The sequence below is a fragment of the Callospermophilus lateralis genome, chromosome 7 (genome assembly GCF_048772815.1).
Source record: "Callospermophilus lateralis isolate mCalLat2 chromosome 7, mCalLat2.hap1, whole genome shotgun sequence".
Taxonomy (NCBI): domain Eukaryota; kingdom Metazoa; phylum Chordata; class Mammalia; order Rodentia; family Sciuridae; genus Callospermophilus; species Callospermophilus lateralis.
The window spans coordinates 111,026,353-111,048,809 of NC_135311.1; the positions used below are offsets into that span (position 1 = coordinate 111,026,353).

General features: G+C 48.6%; 2 protein-coding genes across 12 annotated transcripts in view; one reads left to right on the forward strand and one right to left on the reverse strand.

Annotated features, from left to right (window-relative positions):
- Nucleotides 1-12,478, forward strand: part of Eri3 (ERI1 exoribonuclease family member 3) — a 132,735-nt gene extending 120,257 nt beyond the window's left edge. For all 9 annotated transcript variants that reach the window (XM_076860583.2, XM_076860586.2, XM_076860578.2 and 6 more), the window contains one exon: nucleotides 11,943-12,478. In XM_076860583.2, coding sequence (XP_076716698.1) covers nucleotides 11,943-12,025 — 83 coding nt within the window. In that variant the 3' untranslated portion in view covers nucleotides 12,026-12,478. The remainder of the gene's footprint in view (nucleotides 1-11,942) is intronic.
- A 446-nt stretch (nucleotides 12,479-12,924) lies between these two features.
- Dmap1 (DNA methyltransferase 1 associated protein 1) lies at nucleotides 12,925-22,334 on the reverse strand. 3 transcript variants are annotated; one of them, XM_076860574.1, is made up of 11 exons: nucleotides 22,277-22,334; nucleotides 21,948-22,057; nucleotides 21,351-21,442; nucleotides 20,907-21,102; nucleotides 14,950-15,108; nucleotides 14,691-14,858; nucleotides 14,247-14,432; nucleotides 14,013-14,084; nucleotides 13,651-13,723; nucleotides 13,235-13,530; nucleotides 12,925-13,099 (listed from the first exon to the last, which is right to left on the reverse strand). In XM_076860574.1, exons 2-11 carry the CDS (start codon nucleotides 22,050-22,052, stop codon nucleotides 12,980-12,982), a joined length of 1,467 nt encoding a protein of 488 aa, XP_076716689.1. In that variant the 5' UTR covers nucleotides 22,053-22,057; nucleotides 22,277-22,334; the 3' UTR covers nucleotides 12,925-12,979. The 3 variants fall into 3 exon arrangements, with proteins under 3 accessions (XP_076716689.1, XP_076716690.1, XP_076716691.1); XM_076860575.1 differs by having other exon boundaries at nucleotides 22,262-22,317; XM_076860576.2 differs by having other exon boundaries at nucleotides 12,925-13,039; nucleotides 21,948-22,333.
- Nucleotides 22,335-22,457: the final 123 nt, after the last annotated feature.

The window sequence follows — 22,457 nt, forward strand, 5'->3', positions numbered from 1 at the left end:
CACTCTAGGATCATATAAGAGTTTTAAGACAGGGAGTCAAATGACCAGATTCATAGTTTAAAGGACACCATTTTGGAGAGAGTGGCAGTAGCACTGTTGTCACTTGGATGAGAGAGGATGTGGCCTGCGCCATGATGATGTAGTGGGAATCTAGGTTTCGAAATTATTAGAAATTTTATGGTCACTAAAGCCTCAGGATGGATGAGGAGAGATGGAAAAGGGGTGAGGGCCTGTGTCCTCTGAACATCACCACACCTGGGGAATGACCTGAAGGGGAGGAGTGTTCACAGGAACCTGGAGGATTGGGATGGAAAGGGAGGTTGTTGTCTCTGAAGCCAAGGGAGTGTGAGCTTCAAGGAGGGAGCAGTCCCCGTGTCAGAGCTGAAGAGCACCAGCCTGGGGGAGCAGTAAGGCTCATGAGAGAAGGTGGCTTTGGTAAAGCGAAGATTACGGGGGGTGGGGGTGGGACCTGGCGTGTGATGGCTCCAAGATTTGACACCAAGAGGGAGGAGAGGCTGGGTGACTAGCTCTGATGGAGTTAAAGGAGACGTCCCAGCTCCCAGACAGGAGAGTTCATATATTCAGCTGCTTGAGTGACAGATCAAGGCAGATGAGAGCAGAGGCTGCATTAGAGAGAAAGTACTAAACAGTGCCAAGTCCTGGAAAGCCTGGGTACTAGGCTGGACTTCAGAGCCCAGGTGAAGTGGATGTACCAGCTTTGGAAGTGACAGCAGGGTTGGTCCCCTCTTGTGACAAGGTGCAAGGAGAGGACTGGTGCAGATGCAGGCAGTGGCTTGTGTGGCCCCTGTGTAGCAGGAGACAAGGCTGACTGGCTATGGGCGAGGGGCTGCAGTGCTGACTTGAGTGTAGACTTGAGCTCTGTGGAAAGGAACTTCAACTTGTCCCAAGGGATGAAAGGAGAACACACACCTCAGGACCTCTAGGGCTTTCTTGGCAGCGGTACACCCAGCAGAGAGTGATGCGCTGATGTGTAGGGTGGGATTGTCTCTAACCACTTTTGCCCAGATGTAGGCCTAGAGAAGACAGAGTTTGGTTTTTCGAGGCAAGGGTGACTGAAGGAAAAGTGAATAAGAAAGCTGAGATACTGGCAAGGAAAAGTTTGAAATGATGGCCCATGGGAATCCAGGCTCCAGAGGGAGGTATGTCCATTATGTTGCCAGGACAGAAACTACTTGGTACATACTCAATGCTCATTTCCCCTCTTCCTCACTAAATAGAATTCTCAGTAATTAGGGGCATCAGTGTGTACCTGGTTAAAAGACTGCTTTCTTTAGTTTGTCATTTAACTAGGTGTGGCCATGTCTTTAATATATGCCAGTAAGAAAAGAGTAAATGTGGAATGTGGGACCTCTGGGAACAATACTTAAAGGGAAACAATTCAGCAGAGGAGTGCACTGGTCTTGCCTTTCCTGTCCTCCTCCTTTCTTTTTCTTGGTACATAGAATGTGATAGTTGGAGCTCCAGCAGCTATTTTGGACGCTGGCAGCAGAGGCAGTGTGGTAGACATGCTGAGAATGTTAGGGCAGAAAGAAGGAGGAAGCCTGAATCTGATGATTATGTGGAGCCCTGGGTCTTTTAGTCAACTAACATTGCAAGCCAAGAAATAAAACTCCTTTGTTTTCTTGCATCACAGTTTTTATTTTTACATGGGTTCCATGACTCTTTTTAGTCTTCTTAGTAACATGGCCTGTGTCCTGAGATACAGCAAGAAACAATGTGGTCAAATGTTTCAAGAGAGCATAAGGTCACCAACTGTCCAGCCTTAGGTAGTAGTGTCCTCTTTTCCCTTTGCCCTGCCTCCTCCGCTTGGTCAATTCTACATTGTGTAGAACAGATTCCATTCCTGTATCATTCTCCTTTCTGCCTTTACATGCTCTATCAATCAGTTAGTGTACTTTCAGCTGCAAGAAAAGGACAGGTCATAGGTTATCCAGTTTAAAATAACTTAAATAGTAAAGGGTTTTATTATTTCACAGAAGAAATTTGGAGTTAAGGTGATCTAGGGCTGACTAACTCAGCACCTCGGCATATACCCAGATTTCTCCATTGCTCTCTTATCTTCAGCATAGTCTTCACAGGCTAACTCTCCTCCCAGGTTGGAAGACGGCTTCTGCAGTCCCAGACAGTCAGAGCAGGTATGGAAACATCCAGCACAATGTAGAGGAGGCCGGGTTCTGAAGGGAGGTGCCTGTTTTATTACTTGGACAGAAACTACTTGATTCATATTCAATATCCCTTTTTCCTTCTTCCTCATATATAAACAGAACCCTCTGTAATTAAGGGCATCAGTGTGTACCCAGTTAAGAGGCTGCTTTTTTCGTTTCTTATTCTATTTTCCCCTTGTGCTTCTTATCACAAGAGGAAAGACAACTCCTTGAAGCGCTTCCAGCAAACTTATTGTCATGCCCAGGTAGCCAGAACATTTACCCACCCCCCTGACACAGTGACTGGCAAGGGGGGCTGTGGGAGCACCAGAAATGGCTCTGACCTTGGGGGAATAACCCAGGCCACATGAGGGAGTGGCGGGCTCTGCCAGCACAGTGTGTCATCAGTCAGAAGTGGATGCAGGAAAAAGTGAAGACAGGAAGGATGATGTGTGGGGGAGAATAGAAGTGTAAATGGCTTCAAGGTTCCCATGAGCAAAAGAAAAATTGGTAATTGTTAGAGTCTGGGGCTATTTGAACTTCGTGTATCCAGGGAAGAACAGGATGTTTAAGTAGTTGAGGATGCTATAATGGAAATGGGCAGAAAAAGACAAGGGAGGAGTGATAATGATGAGGTCAAAGAAGAAAGAGACTGACAACACAGTTTCTCAGAGGTTGGGACATGGAAGCTGGGCAGAAGGCCCTTAGGAAGGAAGTGCCAGGGCTGGCCTGAGAGCACATGCTCATAAGAAAGCTTCCAGCAGGTTGTTGGCACAGGGTCTGGTCCCTGGCTCGTAGAGCAGGATAGGCTAGCAGATCAACTGCTCTGTCTCTCAGTGTCCCCATTGTGGATAGAGTCTGTGTTCTGGGTGTTCAGGCCATTCTGGAAGTGGGTGAGGCGCTGATACCTTCTATTGGAACCACTGAAGACTGGACAAGACTGATCCATGGGACAACCTTGGGGATAAGGTCAAGTAGAAGCTTGGTTGGGACAGATGTGACTGCCAAGTGTGGCAGATCTGTTCAGCTATTCTCAGTAGCCACTTCTTTCCCTTACCTCTCAGCTAGGTCCCTTCATTTGGCCATGGGATATCTGGCTCTCCTCCAGCACTCCTGGCTGTGGCGTGCCAGAGCTAGGAGGCGGGTGGGGCCTCCTGACCCCTCCACCTGGATGGGGCTGGCTGGGAATGGGATGGGGGAGGTGGGTATCTGTTGTAATGGCCAGAGCAGCCACCCTGTTACTACGGCGTATTTCACTTTTAATTCTGACATATAATGTAATGATCTTTTTTAAGGCCCGATGATATTATCTGCCTGACTAGATTATTGAGTCTTCATCATCTCCAGATAAATTTATGGCCACGATGAGGCTCAGGATTTATCATCAGTCAATAGAGCTCGATACTCTAACAAGGCGTGTAATAAGATATACATATTTAATGATCCAAGGGGAGGAGCGCTAATGGGAGCCCAGAGTGAGTGGTCCAGGGGGCTGGGGCTCTGCCCCAGGGCTGCCATGACTGTGGGACATGGATGTGGTCTTTGCCCTGTGGTCCCCAACTCTGATCCTTCTTAGAGCTGCTCTCTCTTCCTTCCCAAACCCCCTAAGGGAAGCAGGCAGGGCGAGGGGGAGCAGCGTGCAGGCCAGTGCCTGAGCTGGTGTCTAGGCCTCTAAAGCCCAAGGGGTGTACATACCCCCGTGGGACTCCTTGTTCACTTCCAGGCCTTGGGAGGGTTGGGGTGTCCTTAGACCCTTAGCCTAGGCCCCTGAGCATTAGGGCGGGCCCACAAGAGAAGGAGTGCCGCGGCTGCGTACCCAGGCCGCATTGATGGTGACGGATGGTTTTTCATTATAGCCTCTCAGGTCCTGCCCGCGCCCTGTGTGGAAATTCTATTTATTCCTTAATTTGTAAAAATTCCCTCTTTATCTGATCCCAATCAGGGCGGGGTAATTGGCTCTCTGGGGCAGCGGCTGGGGTCCTTGATGAAGAGCTATGTGGATGTACCCAGCCTGGCCCCCACCCAGCCTGCCACTAGGGCCCACAATTAATAATGATTTGCAAATGGCAGACAAGCAATAACACAGAAAGATGTGGCGTCCGCGCTGCCTCTTCATTTCCTCCCCTTGTAGATATAAATGGCCACAGAACAAAAACCCAGCACTATAAATTCTGAAATTAGTTATTCACCGGGATAAATGGGGCCTAGAGCCACCAGACATCTCCCTGCTACTCTTCCTGCCTGCTTTTCCTGATTCAGGTTTTGTCCCTAGGCCTTTTCCCAAGCCTAGGTCCTGGCTCTTCTGCCTCTTTGGCTCCCAGTTCATTTCCTCAGCTTCCTCCTACCACTTTTATGACCCCTTCTTATGTGGCACAAACTTAGCAGTGGTCACCTGATCTGTGTCTGTAGCTTCCTCCACCTGAGCTAGCAGGTAGGATTCACCCTCCAACTCCTCACACTGACCTACCAGGCTGCCTGACCTGGCTCTGTCCCCATTCTGCATTGGGGTTTGATTGGAGTTGACATCAACTCCAATCCTGCCAGCCCTGGGAGTCTGGATCGGGATTGATCTTGGGTATCTGTTTTGGCACTTGGGACCAATCCAGTCACTTGCCTGGCCAAGTCTGACTTGGGTTCCTGGTAGCCAAATGTGGTATAAGTGACTTAAGGGTTTTGCTGTTGTGCTTACTGGTCAGGCAGCTCTGGGGGGGGATGTTGGCATAGGCATTTCCGGGCACTATGCCCTCTCGGCCAGGCACATCCTCCCCCCACCCCCCAAGTGGCTGTGAGCTGGCGGGTAATGGGCGTGTAATGGCCTCATTTCCATGCCCGGCCTCCAGGAGCAGCGGTAAGTGTTTGATTGCCTTAATTTCCAAACACATCATTATCCCAGCTTTACCAGCGCTTAATAAACACTTTATGAGGATTTTTTTTAAAAAACATCTTCGGTCCGCATACTTCTCTGAAGTGATAAACTCTAATTAAGTCTAATATTTAAAAATATGGTAATGGTGAGTTGTTTGAATAAGTGGACTGCATTTCTGTAATTTCATTATTACGTAAAACACGCTAATTATTTGGAGCGCGCTTATTACGGAGAGAGAAATCGCCTGCTAATCAAGATGAAATTGCCTTTTCCCCTTATTGTGGAACCACCGTCATCCTTCACCATCAGCCCTGTGGCACCTCCAGGCACCTCGGGTGGGTTGGAGGAGGAGGGCGCTGAGGGGAAGGATGGAAAGAGGGGGTCAGTTCAGAGTCAAGACTGTGAGGACCCTGGCCCCAGGAGGAATAGGAAGCTATGGGAACTGTGTCTGTTGGAAGAGGGAGTTTATGTCTGGAAAATGTATCCAGAGGGTGAAGGTGGCTGTGAATGGGGTCCCAGGGATCTGTGTGGGCCAAGTCTGGAACAAACGACAGGGCGATGAGGGATATCAGGATATTGTTGTTGGAATAACAATATTATTGGACACTATTAGCGTAACAACATTGACAATAACTAAGACACTATTTTTAAGCACTTTACAAATAAAAACTCATCTTTTGATTTTGGGGGGACATAATTGCTCTAATTGTCACTGTTATTCCCATTATAGTGTAGAAACCAAAACACAGAAAAGTTGAAGATTAGAAACTTGCTCAAGTTCACAGTTACTAATAAGTGGAGCTTGTGTTCAAACTCATTGAATCAGGATAGAATTGGGGGGGGCTCTCTGCTGTTACAGTTCTAAATTCATTGCTTTGGCCCCCATCTTCCTTTCAAACTAACATTTGAGGCTAAACCCTGAATTCCAGCCAGCTGGAGCTTGGTATCCCAGTCCCCATCAAAGAGTTGCCAGATTTAGTGAATAAAAATATAGGATACTGGTTAAATTCGAATTTCAGTTTTAACAATTTTTTTAGTGTGTGTCCCAAGTGAGATCAGGACAGCGTTTAATCAAATCTGCCCAGGGTAGGTCCACAGCATTTTACTCTGAGGGTATTGTTGCTTCCAGAATGTGCAGACAGGCAGGCAGATGAGGTCCTAGAACACTGACACACCCAGGGTTCTTGCTATCTCATCCTTACCATGCCTGGCTCCTGGTCCTCACATGTTTCCTACCCCCGTTCTTTCCCACCTTGCTCCCATCTTTGCTGTTCTTGTTTGGCTTTGGCCCCATCCCTCACCACTTCTTGGAGATCACTAATAAGGTGTATTTCCTGGCAAAGACTTGGAGACAGGAAAGCCTCAGGTTGTATCTGCATGTTCCTTTAGGCAACACTGCCTCTTAAGACCCACCGTCAGCAGCAAGCCACCTGGCTGCCCTCTGGTCTCCCCCTTTGATTATTTCATGTTCATTCTATTTCCTGCTCTAACAGACCCATGTATGAGAATTGTGTATGTGATTTCAAAAGGCTGCAGAAAGTATGGACAGTTTAGTCAGTGGGGATAGGAAAATCAGTTTATCCATCAGAAAAAAAATAAGAGCTTCTATCTTACTACATATTAAAATAAATTCTAGACAGATTTCAAAAGTTAAATATAAAATATAGATGAAACTGTTAGAAGAAAATATAGGATGTTTTTCTTAGAACACTGGGAGAGAGAAGGCATTCTGAAGTAACATTCTAAGCCTGAAAAGTCATAAAGAAATGCCTGATAAACTCAGATGTTGCAAAGCAATATTACTTCATTCATCCAAAGCTAAGTTCATTACTACGCCAAAATTGCATCGAATCTGGAATTCCTTATCTCATCGAGTAGCACTAAAATCCTGAACTCATTCCTCTCCCAGCTCACCAAATCCCCTCATTAAGGCTTACTTATTTCTCTTTCCCAAAAACTCTTTTGCCTCCATCCACACTCCACTCTGTAAGTATATCTCCACCTCCATCTCCACTGCTACTGGCCTCATTCTGAGTCAACCTTTCTGGCCTGGGCCAAAGTATGGTCTGCCAAGTGATCTCTCTGCCTTCAGGATTAGCCCCTCCAATCCCATCTTCACATCCTGAGATAATAATTCTGAAACACAGATCTGGTCCTATCATTTCCCTCCTTAAAATGTCTCTGCAGTCTTGCCAGAATATTAAAACCTTGCATTCCTTAGCTGAGCATTTGGGTTCCTCAGGGTTTCTACTCTAGTCAGTTGCTGCTGATTTCACCAGCTTCATATCTTGTCACTTACTTGCTGCTGCTACAACAACAATGTTACTCCCACCCACCCACTTTCTAAACCTAATTTTTTGGACACCCCATATTTCACCTCCAGAAATGTGCCTGTACTGTGCATTATGCTGAGAATACCTTTCTCACATTAACCCCAACTTGCCCAGGTAGTTCCTCCCACATCCCCTAAGACCTCTTCTTAGCTTTGTTCTTCCAGGAATCCATTTCTGAGGATCAAGGAGAACTAGATGACTTTTCTATGTCATCTAGTTTTTTCTAGATGACTTTTCTATGTCATCTAGTTTTTCTAGATGACTTTTCTATGTCATCTAGTTTTTCTAGATGACTTTTCTCCTTTTCTTGCACCACTTGCAAGGCTGTCTCTGAGCTCCATGAGGACAGAGAGCTGCAGAATCTTGCACATCCCTCAGACCACAGCCCACCTGTGCTAGGTACACATGTCAGTGCATGTTTGCTGAATGAATTCAGTATGTGAATGGATGGCTCCCCAAGAGTTTCTCAGACCCCTTTCCTCCTGAGGGTCTTCTTGGCCCAGGCTGCTTCTTGTGCTCTTCAGTTCCAAGGCAAGTGCAGCCAACTAGAGCATGCCAGCCTCAGGTTGTTAGCTCTATGTGAACTCCCACTAGGTGTTCTAAGTGGTCTGAGCCACCCTTCCACTATATCAGCTCCTTTGCCAATCAGATATTTGACTATTCTTGGGGCCTAGCCAACAAGCTTATCCCTTGTTAGATTCTAGCCCTCTTCATCTCCTCTCTGAGGGATTTTTGCAGTGATAAATGGTCTTGGCAATATAAGAATACTTCTAACATTAAGAATATTTTATGTCTCAGCTGGGTGTGATAGCACACACCTGTAATCCCAGAAAGTCAGGAATTTGAGACAGGAGGATCACAAGTTTAAGGCCAGCCTGGGCAACTTAGCAAGACCCTGTTGCAAAACCTAAAAAAAGATTGGGGATATAGCTCAGTGGTAAAGCACCCGAGTTCATTCCCCAGTGTGAGTGTGCATGCATCCCCAGGAAAAAAAAAGTCATCCTATCTCAAGTTGATGACCCTGCAGGGACATAAACTGGCTAGTTTACTGCAGAGAAGATCTACTCTATTATAGTCTCCATTGTGGGCACAAGGCTGTGCCCCCACCACCCCATGCCACAGCAGCATCAGGTGGGCCTCATTAGCTAAGTGAGAGGTGCTAGAAGGCCCAAGGCTGTCCACATGGCCCAGGAGCTTCAAGGATAGGACTCCCAAGAGGTGATGCTGTCGCTAGGCTGGCACTGCTGCTGTTTCTCTCTGTACTTTTAGCCTATTAAAAGCTCCAGATCTGTGTCTGGTACGTCTTCTGCCATGTTATCTTCCAATTGTGCCAGTTGACTTGTATTTTTTAACTGAAGAGTAGTTTGCATTGACTCTTATTATGCTCCTAGGAAAGAAGAGCCCTGGGCTGAAGCCTGTAACTGCCATTCCACTGATTTGAGAAGTGAATTGGTGCAAGCTCCTTCCTCTTTCTGGGCCTATATCATAGTGAACAAGTTGCAACACATTATAATCCAGAATCCCCTGTAAACAGAATAAGTAGTTAGTCAGCCCATGGCATGTGACAATTGATTCCATCAGTGTACCAGCCCAGTCTTCCATCTATGCCACAGATTGTACAGCGTACACTTTCTCATACTGGGTCATCCAGAAAGCTAGCATCCTCCAGGAAGAGACAAGGCTGAGTGTAAACAATGGCTTATACAAAAATGAGGGATGGAGCACCTGTTCCTTGCTCACAGTGATGCTAAGGCCATTGGAGCTTAGAGAAATGAATGAAGCCCTTGCCACATGTCATGCGACTGGTGGGAAAAATTAAAACTGGAACAGCTTTGTCTAATTCCACAGTGCACTTTGTCATTTTCAGCAAATAGCAAGTGGTTCCTTGAGATTCGAGTACAGGGATCAGGAGTCGAGGGTGACAGAGGTATAACAGGGATCAGGTTTTGCTGAAGCTTTGAGTCACATTAAAGAACAGTCACATTTGAACAGAGGGCAGGGAGAGCCACCAAAGGGATTTAAAGAAGGAAGGACCTGGCCAGATTTGTGGAAGAAAGTTTGCTTTGGCTACAATGAGATGAATTACAGGGAGGAGACAGAACAGGCTGTAGTAGTAATCCAAGTGAAAGGCGATGAGGTCTGGACTCAGGGGTGGCTGCTGCTCATGGGAAGTAGGTGATTAGAGAATAAGGGGATCACATCTTCAGAGGTTCTTACTTGACTAGATTTGGGGAGCATGGAGAGGGCATAGTGTGAAGCCTGCCTCAGGTTTCTTTGGGTATTTGAATGAATTATGATGCCCTTCTCTGGTGTGGAGAACACAAGGCAAGCAGAAGCTTGGGAGAAAACATGTTCATTATGGGAGCATTTTGTGCCTTTATTTAGAAAGAAATTTCAAAAGACATTGGAATTTATGGTGTGGAGCTCAGGGGGAGGTGAGGCTGGTGAGGGTTACCTTCAGGGCAGCCTAAGCTTAGGATTTGGGTGAAGTCATCCATTGTGCAGCATGGAACAGGTCAAGGGCAGAGACTGAGGCATGCGACCCTTTCCCACACAGGTAGGAGATCAGTGCTTGCCCATTGGATGACTGGTGGCCTGGGGGTCTGGGCCGGGACAGTCACTTGGGCCAAGGGAGGCAGATTGAGCGATTTGTCCAGTGATGAGGGAGGAGCTAGATGAAGTCAATAGAAAACTAATTTTCTTTTCTGCTGGAAGAAATGAGGTGTGTGGCCGCTGGGTAATTGCAGATAACGAGGGGACTTATTCTTAATATGCACAGCAGCCACAGTCCCCAGAGTGCAAGAGACAGGAAGGATTGGAGGTGCCTGACAGCAAGGCTTATTTGGGAAGAAAATCACCCTATCAACCCCTCCAACAGTGCCATCACAGACCCTAGACCCCACTGTAACCCCTCCTCCTCCCAAGCCCCTTCTTGTCTTATTCCCCTGTCAACTGCCTGCTCCTCCTGTCACAGCTCCCTCCCTCCTCCACCCTGTACACCCAATAGCCCAGGCATACACACTAAGGGAGACAAATGACAGGGCCTCAGCTGAGCCGGGTGCGTGTCCGGCCCATAAACCACGGGGATGGGTCACGTCTGGAGTTGCCATGGCCGCCACTACCCACCCATCTGTCTTCCCACCATTCTGCCTTAGACCAGCCCTCAAGGCTGCCTGAGCCCCTGGGGAACAAGGTGTCACATCTCTATACTTGTATCTACCACAGGTACATGCATGTTGACCTCTGCAAGACAGGACTGTGATTTGCCTGCCCCAAGCAGGGTCTGCTGAACTGGTGACTGGCTAGTGACAGGCCCTGGGCTGACCAGACACTCTTCTCCAACCCACAGCCTTTTCCTAGCTCTAAGGCAGAGGGTTGCCTTTTCTAGGTTGAGGTCCTGGCAAGGAACAGTCTGGAGACCAGTGGAAGGGGACAGTCCTTGACAAATGCAGAGGCTTCCTGACCCTACCTTGACCTTACCAACCCCCCATACTTGATGATGACATCGATGTACAATATTTCTGCAATCACAGCATTGATCCCCTCAGGGCTGGTGGCGGCTGAGGCCCTGGTCATGGCCCAGGAGCATGGGAGATGGGAAAGGAGTGAGAGGAGAGGCAGGTGACAGCATAGCTGCTGGTGACTGCTCTGGGCAGCTGCCCCTCCTGCTGGCAGTCGTGGAGTAAGTCCTGGCCTATGTCCATGATCCCAAGGCCCAGCATTCCTGCATATGACCTCCAGGGTGTCCAGAGCATCAAGCTTTACACAAGAGACCCGTAGTGGAGAAATTGTGATAGGGTCTGGCACAAGCAGACATTTAATCTGGGGTGTGGGCAGAGGCAGGGCCCAAGAAAGTGACCAGCACCCGGCTTTGATCCTACTAGGACAGGCGAGGCAATGGGCTGACATACATGTGTCTAGCAGATGGCCAGGACTGAAAGAGGCCATAAATCTGGGCTCTCCCTAGCCTATCCAAGACCACACAGAGACAGGTATCCAGAGCAGGTGTGACTCTCAGGGCCCTGGCCCAGGAGTGCTGAGCCTTGTGTCTTGTCACCAGTGATTATGGCCTGGGCCACATCTCCCACATATGCAAGTGCCGGCAAAGTCACCCTGGCCATGGGCGTGATGAATGGCCACACAGTAATGAAATGGAGACATCAAGGCGGGTGGCGGGAAGACGGAGTGTGGCGGACGGGCCGTCCCCACGCGGCGGCAACAAGAAGGATCGCCCAGCGGCCGGGGGCCGTCAAGGGAGAAATTACACATTTACTCTGCCTTTTTCTTACTGCGACGGCGCCCATACATCACCGCTGGGGCTGGGACAGGACATGCCGGCCAATTTCCAGCATGAATTATGGGGCTGAAAAGCCTCAAGACCAGGCTTCCTGCTGGCCCAGTGTCATCCAGTCTAACCTGAAGCCAGAGATGCTGCCACCAAGGCCAGGGACCCCCCTCTCTAGAGCCCATGGCTCTTGAACCTAACCCTGCTTCTCATTCCCACCCTGCACATGCACCTGTGGGCATGGAGAGGAAGGATGTACAGCCCACTTAAATGCTTTGTGTTCCTCCCTACAGATGACTGCAAGAACATCGCCAACATCATGAAGACACTCGCATATCGAGGCTTCATCTTCAAGCAGACGTCGAAGCCGTTCTGATTGGCCGAGGACGGGATGGGGCAGGACAGGGTAGCTGCTTGGCCCAGCCCAGAATCATCCTCTCCCTCACCAGAGGGGAAAAGGGAGAGTGGCACAGTCCTGCGCCCAGAGTGTCCCCCAGCTGCCCTGTAGGCTTGTGCCCTGGGTAAGCGCTTGGCCCCTTGGCCTCTCTGGAGCAGACACTTTGTGCCCACCCCCACCCCCACCCCCTCAGTCTCAGCCCAGTATTAGCCCTTCCCATTGTGGGTCTGGGCTGAGGGACCCAGGCACTCGCCGTCGCCTCCTCCCTGGCACACAGGCTACTGCTGGGGCCACCAAGCTTCCCTGTCCCCCTTCCCATCATAGTGCATGGTGTGTGGTGCCCCCAGGGCTCCAGGACAGATCAGGCCCCACCTTGTGTCTACCCCCATCCCCGCTGTGAACGTGCCACTGAATAAAGTCGGGGAAACAAGGCTTTGGGTGTGTGTGCAGCCATCTTTGTAAGGCTACAGCTATGCTAGTGCTGTCAGGATGAGAACCAGTTGGAGCATTCTCTGGGCTGCCTCTACCCAAGGCCACTGCTGTGTACAGCCAACAGTCACTGCAGCACCTGTAATACCCTCACTGAAGATAAACAGGCCTTGGGGTGTGAAGACTGTCCGAGCATAAGGCTGTGTTCAAAGCTGCTGGTATTTGAAGCCACTGCTGTGTGTGAGGCCATCTTGAGTGTAAGACCACAGGTGTTTAAGGTGCAGGGGTATGGGACAGTTGTCAGGGGTTAGAGGCCAAGGAAGCCACCAAAGACCTGAGCACAGGCAAACACTACTACCTTTGGGAAGTGGCAGTGCTGAGCCCCTGCCTGGCTAACCCTCCCAGCCAGGGGCATCAGAAATGCAGGAAAGGAGGCAGAGGCAGCCCAGTCTAAGTTAGCAGCTCTATTTACACCACAGCACCACCCACACTCTGGGTGGCCTCTCACGGCTTCTTGGCTTTCTTCACAGAAGATGAGCTGGAGGCCGATTCCCGTCGCTTCCTCTGAGGAGACACAGGAGGTGCTGAGGTCAGTCGTCCCCAAGGCCTGGTGTGTGTTTCACTCTCAGGGAAGATAATGCCCACCGGTCAACCCACTCCTGCCCTCCGTCATAGACCCTCAAAGAGGCAATAGTTCCCCTGCAGGCGCTAGAGGGAATAGGGTCAGGGCATATTCCCCCAGCCCATCCAGGCTCTTACCGAATTGGGTGTGAGAGGTGCACCCACCACATCAATGATGGTGTCCTTAGTGGGGTCAGGGCCAAGTCCAGGTTCAGATACTGCTGACTCAGCAGAGGCTGGGACTGGCCCCACTGCTGGTGTGGTGGGGCCCCCCAGCACGCCTGCCCGGGCCAGTGCCTCATGCCGGTGCCGCAGCATCTGTAGCTCATACTCGCAGTTGGCGCAGGCCTGCTTGAGTTCATAGAGCAACACCAGGTCACTGCGCAGCTCATTGAACATATGTACCAGCTCCTCAGTGGGGGTGGGGCTCAGCTCTGTAGGCAAAGCAGAGCCAGACTGTAGCTAAAGGCCTGTAACAAACTGCCCACCCCCTGTCCAGCCTTCATCCACAGCCCCCAGTGGGTAGGTCCTGTGGGGCTCAGTACCACACTCACCCACACCAAGCTCCAGCAACATCTGTTCCAGGGCCTTGATCTTCTTCTGACCCACAGAGCTGGGCAGCTTCATCTGCAATGACCCAGGCAGCTAAGCCCTCTGCCCAACAAGAGGTTTAGGGGTTGAAAGGACCCAAAGATAGTGGGGTTGAGGGGAAGGTGCCTCCTGGAGGTAGCTATGGGCCAGAGAAGGAAATAGCCAAGAAGTGGAATATAGAGAAAGCTCTGACCTTAGACTGCCTACATCCCTCTGTCATCCTGATGAGGCCATCTCTATCTACAGCCACCCTTCTTACTGGCTGCAGCACTCAGGCCAACAGGAACCCAGAGCCCAGACAAACTGAAGGAGATAACTCACATACCCTCTGGCTTCGCAGTGTGACCCCTGCAGACTTGAAGTCTGGAAACTTGATCCCTGCAGTCTCAGGAACAGCCTGGGGAAGGAGTTATGAAGACCAAGGTGTCACGGGGGGAATGAGCCCAGAGTCAGTCCCAGCATCCCACCAGCTCTGTGTGCTCTCAGAGCTCCCCACTTGAGTGGGGCCACTTCGCGCAGGACCCCTCCACCCCAAGCTGGGCTGGTTCAGGCTCCACACCGGCTTCTCGGCCTCCTTTTTCTGGGGTAGCTTCTTCTTGGGGGCCTTGCGTTCAGTGCGCCGCTGTTCTGCAGTGGTGTCAGCTGCTGTGATCAGCTTCTGTAGGTCCTGGCTGCGTTTCTCCCGTTCCTTTTTCCGGGCCTCTATCTTACGCAGCTCCTGTAGCAGGTACTCTTCCTCTGCCACCTAGAAAAGGGAGAAGAGATGCTGAGAAGCGTGTGAGGGCAATCTGGAGAATGAGTGGACAGGGAGGTGAAGGGTGCCGGATTATCTCAGAGGGAAGGGACTAGATAGAAGTGAAGGAGAACAGGGGGATGTCTAGGAAGCAGCAGGAATGGGCTGGAGGTGGAAAACCGGGGGTGAGGGTAGTAAGAGTTTACAGGATGGAGGCAATGAGCAAGGGGTGTAGGGCTTAGAGGAGAGGCAGTGGGGCTCACAGCTGACCTGCTCTGGGGTCCGGTTGTAGAGACGCTCCAGCTGCTCCTTCCGCCGTCGTTCATGCCCAGCATCAAATACTGGTATCTTGAGGTCTGTGCCTGGCACAGCCCGTACATTGGCAAGCTTAGCACAGATGTGGTAGTACCGCTCCTTCAGGTCCTCCACAGAACGCTTCTGAAAACCAAGATACACAGGGGGATAACTGAGCATGAAGGAAGGGTAGGCCCAGGGGTGGGCACACAAGCACATGCATATACCAACTCACCTTGAACTGCTGGTGGTCATACCGGTCGTGGATAACTACAAAACGCAGGTCAAAACGGCGGCTTAGGTCAAAAAGGTGGTCAGTTTCTGCCTTAGTCCAAGCATCATCATGGAGATAGAGCTGGTACTCCTGCTCTGAATACACAGGCACCTGCACAGTCTACTGACACAGAGGGACAGTGGAAAAATACCTACATTAGGTTGTATCCAGCAGGCTTCAGCCCCATCATCAGAGCCCTTCCTGTTTACTGATAGTCTCTGAGGGGGACCAGGGCAAATCCTCTGTCTGTGCCCCTGGCAGAGGCCAGCCTAGAGTGAGGAAAGCACCTATCTGCTTGACTAGAACCATAGCAGCCTCTGGGCTGTGGCCTGTTGATGTACTCTAAAAGCAGCTTCACCGTCTTCAGCTTCAGAGCCTGGTAACAGGATACTGCTCCTGCCCCCATAGTAAAGGTGAGGGGACCACTTGTAAGCACTTCCGTGGAGTCCAAAGGTCAACTCTGGAGCCAGGCAGATGGCTAAATACACCCATCAGACTGAGAAATGGCCATGCAACTTTGTCTGAAGCACTATTGCCACCAAGTGGTGATAGTGGGATCTGCCGCTCCCCTGAGTTCTCCAAAGTCAAGCATCTACAGACAGGGCCTGAACCTAGTCCCAATATATACAACTCTGCAACTGCCCCTTGGTCCACCATCCCACACCCCACTCCTCACGTCTCCTCTAGAGACAAATAGTACCAGCACAAGTTGAGTTTCTCAGTCAGAGACCCAAGGACTGATTCAATGCTAGACTGGACTGGGGAAGTTTTTCTTTTGCTTAATTAACAACACAGTTGTCTCCAATTGCCTCTGGGACACTTCCTATTGGAGGTTTCATGCTGTTCCTCTGGATTCAACTTAACACGCTCAGTACTAACTCATCACCCTCTCTCAAACTGACATTACTAATCCAGGCCTAAGTCAGTGTCACCCTCATCCAATCCAGTTGTCCAAGCCAGAAACCTGGCCGGCATCTTTAAATTTCTACCTCTTAATGAATCGGTGGCTTTGCCTCCAAAATCCCTATCTCCACTGCCACATCCTGGGACAGGCCAGCACCATCACTTGTCTGGCTCAGAAAAATAGCTTTCCATTGGTCTCTCTTTATCCCCGTTCAAACCTCTGCCAATCAACTCTCCCTCTACAGTCAAAATTGACTTTTGTGAACAGTGCTACTGAAAGGGCAGTATTCCTCTCTAGTTTACGGTGAAAACAGCAACTGAGCAGAAACACGGAAAAACCTAATTGTGCTGGTTAATTTAATATGAAGAAACTTGTATTATCTTTTTTATCTTTATCAGTCTTTGATGGACTGAAAATAAAACAGAAATATGTCCTTCACCACAGATAATTTGAGATGCATGGTTCTAGAACAATGGATCTTACCACATTACCCACTAAGCCTCCCACCTTCAAAATAAAGTGCCTTCAGCTGAGCACAGTGGCACATGCTTGTAATCCCAGTGGCTGGGAAGGCTGAGGCAGGAGGATCACAAGTTCAAAGCCAGCCTCAGAAACTTAGCAAGGTCCTAAGCATCTCAGTGAAACCCTGTCTCAAAAACAAAAAAGGGCTGGATGTAGTGGCACATGCCTATAATCCCAGCAGCTCAGAAGACTGAGGCAGGGAGATCACAAGTTCAAAGTCAGCCTCAACGAAAGTGAAGTGCTGAGCAACTCAGTGAGACCCTGTCTCTAAATAAAACACAAAATAGGACCGGGGATGTGGCTCAGTGGTTGACTGCTCCTGAGTTCAATCCCTAGTACTCCCCACCTCAAAAAAATAAAAAAGGGTTGGGGATGTGGCTCAGTAGTTAAGCACCCCTGGATAAATCCCTGGTACCAAAAAATAAAGATAAAAAAGGGCTAGGCACAGTGGCAACACACCTATAATCCCAAGAGCTTGGGAGACTGAGGCAGGAGGATTACAAAACTAGCCTCAGCAAAACTGAGGTGCTTATAGTAAAAAAGAAAGTGTCTTCTAGATAATTTACAAACCCCTCAAGAGCAAGGATTATTTAGTTAATTTCCACCATTAGGTACCAGTGAATATCTACTGAATCAATCAATGAACACATGAGTGAATGACCTGTCCTTCATAGACCCTAAGTTCCAGCCAAATGACCAGCAGTTTCTGGAACACAGCAGATCCTTCCCCTCTGCCTTTGTTATTGGCTAATATGCCTTTTCACTTCCACATTTCTTCTGCCTGTAACATTTTCATCCTTTTAATCTCCTTCAGGCATTATCTTCTCTGGAGTCTCTCTGGTTTCCCAGGCTTGGTTATGTATCCCTTCTGTGCATTTAATTTAAAAAGCCTAAAAACATAGTAACAGCATAGCCAATCCTGTTCTTGAGGCACTCACAGTCAAGTAAGGTATACCATTTATCTATTCATTCAACAAATATCATGGGCCTGTCTCACCTATGTCAGAAACATAGTGTTAAATAAGAATATGAGGTGAAGTGGTCTTCACCTCTCAGAGCTCAGAGTTCAGCTGAAAAAAATAATAATTATTTTAGTAGTGGTGAATCTGACGACAAAGGAATGCCTACTGTGCTAATAAGGGACACTGGGTCCAACATGGGGACAAGAGTTGGACAGAGAAGAGATAAATTAGGGCTCGTTTAAGGTTAAGTAAAAGTGTGCCAGGAATAATGGTGCACACCTGATACCAGCAATTCAGGAGGCTGAGGCAGGAGGACTGCAAATGCAAGGTCAGTTTGGGCAACTTAGCAAGACCCTGCCTTGAAATTTTTTAAAAAAGGTTGGGGGTACTGGGAATGTGCTTCTCTGGTTGTTCCCCTGGGTATAATCCCCAGTACTGTAAGAAAAAAGAAAGAAAAAAGATGTTAATTAGAGCTGAGCTTAGTGGCACATGCCTATAATCCCAATGACTTGGGAGGCTAAGGCAGGAGGATAACCAGTTTGAGGATAGCCTTGGCATCTTAGTGAAACCTTGTCTTAAAATAAAAATAAAAAGGGCTGGGGACTGGGCTGGGGCTATAGCTCAGTGGTAGAGCTCTTGCCTTGCAGATGTGAGGCCCTGGGTTCAATTCTCAGCACCACATAAAAATAAATATATATAAAAATAAATAAATACACACACACACACACACGGCTGGGATATTTATCTAAAAAAAAAAAAAGGATGAAGATGTAGCTCAATGGCTGAGTGCTGCTGGGCTCAATCACTAGTACCACCAAAAAAAAAAAAAAAAAAAAAAGTTAAAAAGAAGTGAACTAGTAAGGGGAAATGGAAAAGAATCCTAAGTAGAGTGGGCAATACAGAGAAAAACAGCATAATGTGCATGGGCCTGACAGAACATGTTGGGAAACAAATGCTGAAATGGAGAGATGCAAAAAGAGACTGGCAAATTAGCAGAAGCCAGCTACAAGCCCTGCTACAGAGTCTAAAATTGTCCTGAAGGTAACAGGAACCAGCAGAGTTAGTTTTAAGGAAAACAAAAGGTCACAGTTCTTCTATCAAAGATCACCCTGGCAGCAGTGAGGACAAACAAGAGTCTAGGGACCAGCTGTAATGCAGGTGGGAGGTAGAAAGGCCTGAGCTGCTTCAGGAAAGCAGTGAGAAGGGTGCAGATCAAGAGGCTTCAGGAGATAAAAACCACAGGGCTTCAGCGTGTAGGGCCAGGGAGATGCCACCCAGGTTTCTGGCCTAAGCAAGGGAGTAGATAGGGAGCCACTGAGTGAGATGGGATCCATGGTGAGAAGGATTATTGGAGAAGATCATTAATTCATTTAACTCTGGCTTCATTCTCTGGCCCTGTAGTCACTCAAAACTCAAATCTGATCTTGACACTGTTCTGCTTAAAATCTGTCCATGTTTACCCAGTGACACCAGAGTAAAGCCAAATTCTTGAGCCTGGATGCCAAGGCCTTACCTGACCTGGATGCTATTCACTGCTTGGGTGGCATCTCCCACCATGCCCCACCTTGGGTTTTTGGCATCTCCCACCATGCCCCATCTTGGGTTTTAGGATTCATCAGCATGGAAATGCCCACAGTATTCCATACACATGACCCTTTAAAATTATCATTTTATGGGGCTGGGGTTGTGGCTCAGTGGTAGAGTGCTTGACTCGCATGTGTGAGGCACTGGGTTCAATCCTCAACACTGCATATAAACAAATAAATCAATAAAATAAAGACCATCGACAATTTTTTTAATTGATCTTTTATGGTTTTGCTCATGCTATTCCCTTTGCCCAAAAAAATTATTGCACGCCTTTCCTAATACCACCTGATGACATCCTTCATGAAAACTCAGACTCTTTAACAACTCCAGAAAACTTCCATGATCATCAGGCCCTCCCAATATTGCATGTATCCCACCAGATTGTGATTGCCTCTACCCCTACCCCCACCATCCTAACAATATGAGGTTTTTGTTTGTTTGTTTGGTACCAGGGATTGAACTCAGGGGCACTTGACCACTGAGCCACATCCCCAGCTCTATTTTGTATTTTATTTAGAGACAGGGTCTCACTGAGTTGTTTAGTGCCTCACCATTGCTGAGGCTGGCCTTAAACTCTTGATTCTCCTGTCGCAGCCTCCCGGAGCAGTTGGGATTACAGGCTTATACCACTGCATTTTTGTGCCCTTAATTGTTAGATCTCAACTTGGCATGGTGCAGTATTTACTAAATACAAAGTGAACATTATTTTGTCTTCACCTCAACCTGTCTCATCCCACCTCCCTCCCACTCTGTCAGAGGCCTTGCCTTATGGCTGTTCCTCCCCAGCCTTATATCTCCTGTCTCTCCTTCACTGGCTTAGGGATGATGATGAAATGGAGGAAAACCTGGTTTGGGATGTGGGGAGTGATGGATTCACATGTGGCCATGCTCAGTCTGAGAAATCTGTGAGCCATCCAGGGGAAGGTGTCCAAGTACAGTTGGATATACTGGACTGAGAGGAAAGGGTGTTCCAAGCAAGAACACCTGTGAGGCCTCATTGTACAGTGGCTAAGTCTTGGACAGGAATTCCAATCTAGTCTAGCTCTACCTCTTACTGGCTGGGTAAGTCTGGATAAGGTCCTGCTCTGGCTGGATCTTAATTATTCAAACCAGAGATAATTCAATTTGGATTAGAGTGCTGGCAGAGAGGATGGAGAATATAGGCAGAAATATGATTTACTGTGGAAACAATCAGCAGGACTCGATGATGTATCACAACAGTCTAGTTCAAATGTCACCTTCTCAGAGAGGCCCTCCATGACCACCCTATCTAAAAGTAGGCCTCCCCTACACCTAGATGTTCATTCTGCATCTCATTTCATATTCATTTATATCCTGATTTCATTTTATTGATGTGATATAAAATAAGTTGGATTCTTTTATCTGAAAGAATCCAACTTATTTTATTTCCTTAGATGATTGTTAACTGCCTTCTCCTGCTATCTCTTTGTCCTGCTGTTGAGACCTAAGGGAGAAGGCTGTCAAGTATGATTCCCAAGTGGGTGGATACTAATGCCATTCAGTGAGATGGGGAACGGATTTGGGGGCAGAAAATGGAATGAGTTTTGCTCAGGGGTACCAATTTGATGTGATGTACCTATGGGGCATTCTGAAAGATCTGTCGGTAAGTGACATCTATAAACACACTAGAGAGAAAACACAGAGTGAAAAAACATGTAGGCTACAGCTCTGAGAAACAGAAGGATTTGAAAGGCTAAAAGAAGTCACCAAGAAACAAAATTGTTTCAGGGAAGGATAGGATCTCATGGGCAGAAAAGACCTATAGAATCCCATTTAGCATTTATTTGACATGAGGACTGAGTGGGTAACCATGGCTGGATCCAAGCATACATCTAGAGCCAACCCTAGGAGACAAGAGAGCTCATATATATGGCTCAGAGTAGGTGGGCAGCATCGGCCTATGTCCAAATGGTGTAGCTCACCTTATTGAACCTGGCGAAAGGGTAGTCCTTGCCTTCCTCTGCTGCCCGTCGCCAGTGGAAAAACATAGCTCCATCCTTTCGGGCTGGGTTAGTGAACGGCATCCACTTCCAGGGTCGCACCTTCTTGGAGCCCAACTTGGCTTTCACTGTGCGGTAGCCCTGACCAGTGTCACTGGGTAACAGTGGGGGTGCATCCCTGGCAGTAGGATTTAGGGAGGTGTAAGGTTAGAATCAGAAGGACTCTAGGAGCTGATTTACCCTTGAGCAAGGAAGTCATGTCCTAGATTAAGACATCTGAGGTCCTCTCACATCCTGCTCAGCAAGCAGGAGCCCTGGCTGAAGAGGGAAGGTAAGGAGAGAACTGGAAGAAAAAAACCAGGAGTCAGGGATATGGTGGTTAGGTCAGGGGCCAGAGAATGGGAATTTGGGATTCCAAATACTTGCTTCTTATCAGAGTAGAGCAGGGCATAAACTTCCCGGTGCATGCCCTCAGGCCTCTTGAAGGTTAGTGTCTCAGAGGACTTCTTGGACTTTTTCTGAGGAAGAAAACAAGGAAGGAACCACAACCTAGACCTCCTTTCCCTAAAATTCTTTAGCTCAGCACAATCCCTGAACAAACCATCACAAGAACAGTTACACACATACTAACATTATGATGATACACTTTAAAGGCACAGAAATCCACTTTCTGGAGCAGATCATTCCCCTTTCCTCCCTCATCTAATAGAGCCTTGATATGTCAAAATTGAAGATCCTCTCCCCATCTCTCAGACTAATAACACAACATCTTAGTCTCCACCCCCAATAATTTTCTCTCTTTTGTCCTCTCATCTCTTAGAGGTGCCCCACTCTCTTGGTCCCCTCCACTCCCACAGTGTCCCACCTCTCCATCATCCATCTTATGGAGGATGATACTTTCTCTGTACCATAATGTCACACCTTTCTATCGTGCATCTCACTAGAAGTGTACCACTCCACCACCTCTCCCGTCGTCACCCCCTCACTCCTCATTACCCCCATGCTTTCTGATACACCTGTTACCTTGTCCGGGTTGATAATGTCTTTCTTGCTGATGGTCCCGGAGGCTGCATCACCCTCTGGACCCCCGAGTTCTAGAATATCCCGTACATCCGCACCCGTAGCCATCACGCCTGAGAGATTGGGGGAGCACCCCCTAGGTCATGGGCCAGTGCCTGAGAGACCACGTTCAGGCCAGGGGGCGGGTCCACTCCGGACCCGAGTGGGGGCGGGGTGAAGAGGGCGGCAAGGAAAGCGGTCCCAGTCAGGTCGGGGTTCTGCGTATGTCCCGTTGCTTGGGTATCCGTAAAAGCCTCATTCACCTCCTTGTTCCTCACCCTGCTCCTCCACACCTGGGTCTGCCAGCTGCGTTTCCCTGCGCCGCTCTCCTAACACCGCAAAGCCTCGGGCAGAAACTTCCGGTTGTGCACTTTAGAAACACAGCCGACAGAAACACTTCCGGTCTGTGCTTGGAGGAAACAGCCGGCTAGCAACCCAGTGTGAAAGCTGCTAACCGCGCGGAGTTTAATCACA

What these genes read in the sequence shown, in the direction of transcription:
- Dmap1 (XM_076860574.1), bottom strand. Translation starts at nt 22,052, where the DNA reads ATGGCTACGGGTGCGGATGTACGGGATATTCTAGAACTCGGGGGTCCA. An exon ending in CTTTCGCCAGGTTCAATAAG is followed by an intron (nt 15,109 to 20,906) that starts GTGAGCTACACC and finishes CTGTGTCAGTAG; the next exon opens with ACTGTGCAGGTGCCTGTGTA. An exon ending in GTTGCTGGAGCTTGGTGTGG is followed by an intron (nt 13,531 to 13,650) that starts GTGAGTGTGGTA and finishes CTTTGCCTACAG; the next exon opens with AGCTGAGCCCCACCCCCACT.